We start from the raw sequence: 7,902 nt of genomic DNA, 5'->3' as shown, positions 1-7,902 counted from the left end.
CGGTGTTGGCAGTGGCAGTTTTCATCCAACAAGCTTCAAAGAAAAGAAGCCCTTTATCCACTCCTGCTCACCTCCTATTTTTTTATGACCTGTTGACATAATTTCTCTATCCTACTTTGAGTCCGACACTTGAGCAGCTTAAGAAGTCTTTTTCCATCTTGCCCGACCCCCTTTTCTCCTGAATTGCATCCCTCCACCTTTTATTTACCTTGCTACCCTTTCACTTTGATTAAACTGCTTGCTATTCACTTCAATTTTGCCTCATCTCATATCTGTTGTTTTTCCTACAATCTGCCACCCCATATACCTTTCACTGCTCAACTTTTCTCTCATGCAGTCTTCCTGCCAGACTTTTTCCCTCCTTATTATTTGCTTTTCTCTCATTTTCTTTGCCTGAGGGCAGAGAGGACTGCATACTGCACACTCTCTCTCTTCAAATTGGTTCTAGACCTCATACAACCTGCTCACTTACCCGCTCGCGTCCGTCAATTATTCCCCCTCTCCTGTCACGATGTACTCCTCCGAGGAGCTGTGGAACTCCACCGAGCAGGTCTGGATCAATGGATCCGGAACAAACTTCTCTCTAGGAAGACACGAGGATGAGGAGGAGGAGGAAGGAGACAAGCATCCTTTCTTCACGGATGCCTGGCTGGTCCCTCTGTTCTTCTCTCTCATCATGCTGGTCGGACTGGTGGGCAACTCTCTGGTCATTTATGTCATTTCAAAACACAGACAGATGAGGACAGCAACCAACTTCTACATAGGTAAGCTTCCATGTGCAAGTTTGTATTTATGATTCTTGGTAAATGGACAAAGACTAGAAGAAGATAATGATGCATAGGAGATGTGACTCATATGGACAGGAGGGAGATAAACATCAGCTATGTTATTAAACATCTCTTTCGTCTATCCTGTAAAATTTCATCAAATGCTCAAATGGGGATCACGAAAAAGCCAAGTGCAAATTTCCCTGAATATGCATTTGAAAGTTTGAGTGCACAGCTCATTGGAAAAATGTCTGTGCTGATTAAAGATTTCACTTTAATTATTAACGACAATGACAGGTGCTCAAACGTGTCATTTAACTTAATGCAGATGTCTTTCTTGAAACAAGAGAAAATTAAACATTTTTAAAAAATAATTATCTGCTGTTTTGGGACCAGTGCAACATGGAATCTAAAATTTATCTGCACCAGAAAAATATTTTTCTCACTCAGTGGTTCATGGTTTGAAATATGCATCAGTTATTTGTCGCTATGTGCAGAGGTTATTTGCAAATAAAGCTCCAAGGATTCATGATATTAAATTCATCAATACAAAAGAGTAAATCATGAATTCCATTTTTATTTCAGCGTGTTTCATTTAACAGCAAAAATATCTATCCTGAAGAGACATCAACTTAAAACTGAAATCTACCTTTAAATGCAAATTTGAAATGTAAAAAATGCTGGCAGAAGGAGGTAGGTGTGTTTCCATCTACATTTAGCCAAACTCTATGAAGGACAAGGTCATGGCAACAGGTAGTATTCAGCGGATGCTGCACTCCACAAAAAAGGGCTGGGGGTCTGGGAGGGAAACAAGGCGAATGCTATTAAAACATTCAAATTAAAGAGATGCTGAATCCTCTGTGCCAAAAGTCTGAAACAAAAGAAAGTCAGCGGCAAATCTGGAAAGTTGGAAAAAGTCAAGTGCGATCATTAAATGTAAAGTACACTCTCCTTTCAACAAGAGACACAACAGAACCACTCACTGATATAACACTGCCAAGCTGGTCCAGCACTGGGCTAGCCAAGTCCTCTCTTCAGTGCAGTAGCCAGTGCTGACTGCCAAGTGGAGACAGCTGTACACTGGCTCCACAGGACACAAGGGATTGCATCTGAGTCAGGGAGAGAGCAGGGGACACAATCACACAACAAAACCTTCCTCTGTCCTCCTGCCTGTGACCCGGAAGTCAAACACAAAACGCTGAATGATGCTTTAAGTCCTTAAAAAAACAAATACAGGGGACAAAGGAGAGAGGAGGCATTATTTTTGTTGTTTAATATAATCAAACCCTTCCTGTGTGAGTGCGATTCAAAAGTTATATCTTGTTACTCTGTGCCAGATGTCTTATTTAGTTGAGGTTGCTTGAACGTGATCGCTCCGAGGCCTGTTTACTCGCCTTCTCCACTCTCAGCTCTGATGGGAGGGACTACCGCCCAAGGAGAGGAGTTGAGGACGTGCAGTTTGGGAAATGAGACACTACCTCAGTGAATATGGCTGAGAAGAAAGACTTGGATGCTTAAATGTCCCAGACTGCAATACCCCTACATGACCAGCAAGAAAATCATGTCAGGGCAAGATTCAAAGATAACCACATATGCATGGTTTTCTGCTTGAGTCATACATCAGATTAAGTCTGTCCATAAGGATGTTTAATTAAACAATGCTGCTGATGTTTTTATCTGCTTCAATACCTCTGCTCTTTTGTGAAGTTAACCTTTTATTTGAATCACATTCTTCACAAGTATAGTCTGCGACTTGACTGGTGAAATTTCTTTTTGCTGGTTTGTCAACTCAGCCAAGCAGGCATTTGCACTTACACTAAAGCCAGCATTAACTGTACTTATGAAAACAAATGAGACAAACACACTTTAATGGAAGGTGCAGGTGTTCAGACATGTCCTGAGTCCCAACTGAGTGCAGATTATTTCTAAGACCATCCACATTATGAGAAAAAAATCTAATTAAAGGGGTATAATAATGATCATGTTGGAGGTGCTTTGGGATCCTCGTTGCATACAGGTTGGAATTATTAATTTCTGCAAGCAAGCAGTTTTCATGGTTCAGTAGACCTCGTAGCTTAAAATCTGCTTCCCTTTTCTGTGTGTGTTTGCAAAAGGTTTTCTTCTTAGCAGATAATGCTCAGGGGATTCATATGAAAGGAATCAAAGAAAAAAGGATTTCTTACTACGTGTTTGCTGTCTCCAGTGTAGTCAGAGCTTCGGTGGACATTTAAACCATATGATTTATGTACTGCTAATTGTTTAATTGTGGTTGGTCACAATTGTAACAGTTAACTTTGCCTGAGACAGCTCGGAAGTGACATGACAAGACGAGTGAGATGGAGGAAAAAGTCAGAATATAAGTACTTGTTTTGCAAAAATATGAATTAATCATGAAGCAGACAAAGTCAGTGGCTTTCGATATCATTAGTGGTGAGGGTGTGTGAGTGGGTAAGTGCTTGGTACTGTGTGGCGAATGAAACAAATCATACAGAAAATGCCTGTGAAAGAAAAGCTCCACTGGGACTGAGGAAGTGTGGAGCTTTACAGCTAGGAGACACAAATGATGCACTCTAAGTGGACGAGGCAGACAGGCAAGCAGATTATCCCAAAGGACATGGGTGTAAATATTTTATTTTAAATGTCACATAAAGTAAGATAAGAAGGGGGGAAATAATTCAGCCCCTGCCGAAGGTGTAACTTTAAAATGAACCATCTTCAATTTTATGGTAGCTTCATTTTCAAAAGACACAGAATATCAACCAAAAGTCAAGAAAAACACACATTACATAAAAGTTATGCATTCATTTTCATGCCATTTAGTGAAATAAGTATCTGATCCCCAAGAAGAACATGATTTAGTACTCGGTGGGAAACCCTCGTTGACAACCACAGCACGTTTCTTGTAGTTGGTCACCAGGTTTGCACACATCTCAGGAGGGAGTTTGGTCCACTCCACTTTACAAAAACTCTCTAAATCCTTTTACAGTGAGGGGACACTAATGATATGCTCCTTTGTAGACGAGCCAGACAGGCACAATGGACACATGCATAAATATTTTACATGGAGAGTTGCACAGATTTTCAATGTCTGAAATAAAGTAACATAAATCAGTGTCCAATCATGCTCCGATCTGCTACCTCGTCTGGTCCTTAAAGCACCGAGACTTGCAACCTGTGTGATTATTCTTTTACTGTTTAAGTCAGCACGCCGGCTAGAGCTGTGATGTCTACTGTCGCTTGAAGAGAAATGCAAAGGTGATTGATTTACTGGATGAGCACACAGAACAAACAAACAAAATATAATTTCAAAAATGGCTTGTCACAGGCATTCACGGAAATGAGCTCATTTGTTGCGTAAATGTTGCAGTTCGGTGATTTACTGCAGAAATGATTTGCGTCTCTCTTTGCACAGTGCATTGTGGATATGACGAGAATTTCATGTTGGATAATATACCTCAAGACCGCAGCATGGAAACAGCTTAATATTCAGCAACATTTCATTAGGGCCTGCACCATCTGCCTATCCTCTCGACATAATGGTTCAGTAGCTACACTGTGATTAGATCAACTAAAACAAAAGGAAGTAGTGTGTGGCATATTGGAATGATGAATAAATGAAGACAACACCAGAAGCAGGCTATGAAGGTTTATGCTCTAACTTCTGCTTGGTGTGTGTGTGTGTAGGTGTACTGTATGACCTGCCGGCAGTCAAGTAACAGCTTGAGTCTTGATTTTCTAAAGGCATCATCATGTAAATACATTTTCCTTCTGAAGCAGACTATCAGTACCTGAAAAAATGTGCCAGTTTTATATTTCTTACCTTTAAATTGGAAGCTTTATGCATTTTCCTGTTTCTGGCGTGTGTTTTAAGGTCAGTGCATATGTTTGTTATATGAGCCAGAAATTCTGACTTATTTCAGAAAGTCAATAAATTTGCGTGCTGAATCGCGGTGCAACATAAAGATTATTTTGGATTATGAAAACTTGCTAAGCTGATCTAGTGTTCAAGAATGAACATTTTTTAATGACTCAATACAGCAAAACCCCAAAGAGGACACTAAACACTTCACTCAAAGCACTACAACCTTTATAATAGCTGTATTTTCATGCGGTCATGTGAAAAAGAAAGTTTTCACTGGAGTCTGTGAAGTCCTGTGAAAAACTAAACACACCCCATATTTGTAACCTGTGGAACCACCTTTAGTAGCAATAAATTGAAGTATTAATTTTCTTTATAAATCTCTCACATGATTGTGGAGGAATTTTAGCTCACTCATGTTTGCAGCGTTACTTCAATTCATTGAGGTTTGCATGTATTTGTTTATGCACAGCTCTCTTAAAGCCCCTCCACCGCATTTCATGATTTCATGGTGGTGGATCCTGTTGCATGACCAAATTTTAGCCAAGCTTTAGCTGTCAGACAGTTGACTTTGTGTTTGACTCTAGAATACTTTGGCATACAGAGGAGTTCATGACTGACTCAATGACTGCAAGGTACCCAGGTCCCGTAGCTGCAAAACAAGCCCATATAATCACCATCCTTCATAATTGGAATAAGGTATTTGTGCTGATGCATGAAGATGTGGCCCTGTGCATCTTTGGTGTTGTCTGTCCAAAGGATGTTATTCCAGAAGTCTAGTTTCTTCAGATACTTTTTGTAGAGAAGATGCTTTCATCTGGCAGTCCTTCAAAACAACTCGAATCTAGGCAGTATTTTTCTAATTGTATTGTCATGGGCTTTAACATTTAAAATGCTAACTGAGTTCAAGATGTAGTTCTTGGGTTTTCTTATGCAATCTGACCTTGGGGTGAGTTTGCTGTGGTGCACACTCCTGGCAACACAGCCTGACGCTTCAGATTGGCACACAGCTTTTATAGAGGTTGTCACACGTCCTGATGATCACTTAATCAAGTGAGTGTTGAATAGCAGCACCTGGTTGCTGCTTATCCTCTTAATTCCTATGCAAGCAGTAAGGATGTACTTAGTTTTATCAGGATGTTTACAGGACTATGAAAACTTTTCCTTTTTGGATGGCCATGACTGTACACGCCTGCGAGTCTGCAAACTTGCATTAGATTGCACTAAACTTTACAACGCTGCTGTTAGTTCCTAGTAGTTGATGTTACTGCAAACAGGACTGCGTGCCTCCATATCCATTGTCCCACAGATGGTTTAAAAAGACTTGTTATGCAAAAGAAGAAAGGTGGGATGATAGTTAGAAGTCCTTCTGCTTTTTCCAGGATTGTTGAAGAATCCATGCCACTGGCTTCAAGCGTTTTCAGTTAAACACTGTTCTGCAGACTGTACAACATTCATCAAACACAGCGTCACCTTTTCTCCCTGTGCAGCAAACCTGGCCGCCACTGACATCATCTTCTTGGTGTGCTGCGTCCCCTTCACCGCCACCCTTTACCCCCTCCCTGGATGGATCTTTGGCAACTTCATGTGCAAATTTGTCGCCTTTCTGCAACAGGTAATATCTTTTGAACCACTTCAACTATTCTGTTTCTCAGCTCAGAAATGTGCTTTCATGTGAATATTATATTTTCAACACTTCCCTTAAAATGATCTTGGATTCTTTAACTTTCTCACAGTAACAGCATTCAGGGCTTTAACACTCCCACTCCCATGAGAACAGTGAGCCAGCTCGGCGTTGTCACAGAAAAATCAATCTATATAATCCTGTGAAGGTGGTCACAGTTCATCCTCATAAAATTACAGTTCTCAAGAAAGCTAATCCAAAATAAGACATTGTGGAATTTAGAGTTTCTTCAAAAATGACAATGAAAGTAGGTCGAACTCTACAGCTTTAAAAGTCAAACGTGTCAAGATGTGTCATACACAGCTGACAGAGAATAATAACAGTAATCAGCATCAGTCACAAGAAGGAGGAGACACAAAAGAGAATAACAGAATCTTCTGTTAAGGAGATGAAGATGTTACGTGATACGATGCTTCCATAGACCCAGACATTAATCAAGATTTAAAGGGGCTACTGAACACCGTGTGCCAATGAAAAAACATTATTTTCGTGGGATCCTTTATAATATCTAATCCAGGAATTCAAAACAGATTTCAGCCACTTAAATCAATCATGCCTCTCAATTGTTTTGTTTGATTAGTGAGAGGCCAAAAAAAGTATAACAAATATTCAGAGTGTCATAATAAAATAGGTTTGCACAGCTGCTGTTGGTTGGAATTATCAAAGGCACTGACTGACGGTGAGGAGCTGCAAACTGGGTAAAAAGCCATTTTCACCTTTCATGCATGGAACAAACCACAACTAAAAGCCTGTGCAGCAGACAAACCACCTAACGAAACAAAAAGGAAAACGACCTGTAGACAGTACGACAAAAGCTGCCTGTCATGGCTTCAGCTGCACTATAAAGGTGTTGTTTTAAATTTGGAAATGTGGATGGAATAGCACAACAATCCTTAACTTGGAAGTGTCATCTGCACGATTTTGAACTTATCTGTTATTGACACATAGTCACTGATGGAAACTGTGTGAAAACAACCTGTGAATTCAGTGTTGGAGAATATTACTAAACTATCCTGCCACTTAGTAGCAGTGCAAATAGCTACAAACACCATTATCATATCAAGTGTCTAGTTATGCACTCACCAGACAGAAATACTTTTTGTTTGGAGTCATATTTCCAGGCAGTTGATAATTGTTCTCTTTTAATTCTAGTTTACTCAAAACCCTCCCCCGAGGAAAATATCTAACTCGATATACTGACACATGATACATCGAAGCAGGAAGAATGTTAGAGGCAGGAAAAATGGGAATGAGGATTTTAAACATTGAGTCTGACAAGGGCGAAATTATGATGGCAGGACGTCAGAGCATCTTCAAAAACTGCAGCTGTTGTGGGGTGTTCTTGATCTGCAGAGGTCAACATCTATCAAATGTGGTAAAGGAAGGAGCCATGGTGAACTCACTGATGCACATGGGGAGAGAAGGCTGACCCGTGTGGTCTGATCGAACAGATGCTACTGCAGCTCAGATGGCTGTAAAAGATGATGCTGGCTCTGATAGAACAATGTCAGTGCGTTGCAGCTGATTGTGTATGGAGCTCAGCCAAAGACCAGTCAGGCTGCCCAAACAGATCCCCATCCACTGCCAAAAGT

The 7,902-nt window shown here is 40.4% G+C and overlaps 1 protein-coding gene across 2 annotated transcripts in view; it reads left to right on the top strand.

Moving 5' to 3' along the window:
• The window catches only part of kiss1ra (KISS1 receptor a), a 21,181-nt gene that overhangs the window by 2,071 nt on the left and 11,208 nt on the right, over positions 1-7,902 (top strand). Inside the window, exons 1-2 of one of the 2 annotated variants that reach the window (XM_005912502.3) lie at positions 11-764; positions 6,117-6,241. In XM_005912502.3, the coding sequence (XP_005912564.1) occupies positions 512-764; positions 6,117-6,241 (378 nt within the window). In that variant the 5' untranslated portion in view covers positions 11-511. Of the gene's footprint in view, positions 1-10; positions 765-6,116; positions 6,242-7,902 lie in introns of those variants that run through there. The other variant, XM_005912503.3, reaches the window with a different exon arrangement.

This window comes from Haplochromis burtoni, unplaced genomic scaffold, assembly GCF_018398535.1.
Source record: "Haplochromis burtoni strain Fernald_Lab_line unplaced genomic scaffold, NCSU_Asbu1 Contig_3, whole genome shotgun sequence".
Lineage (NCBI taxonomy): Eukaryota > Metazoa > Chordata > Actinopteri > Cichliformes > Cichlidae > Haplochromis > Haplochromis burtoni.
Note: the sequence above shows the minus strand (reverse complement) of the source record. Positions and strands in the feature narration are given on the sequence as shown.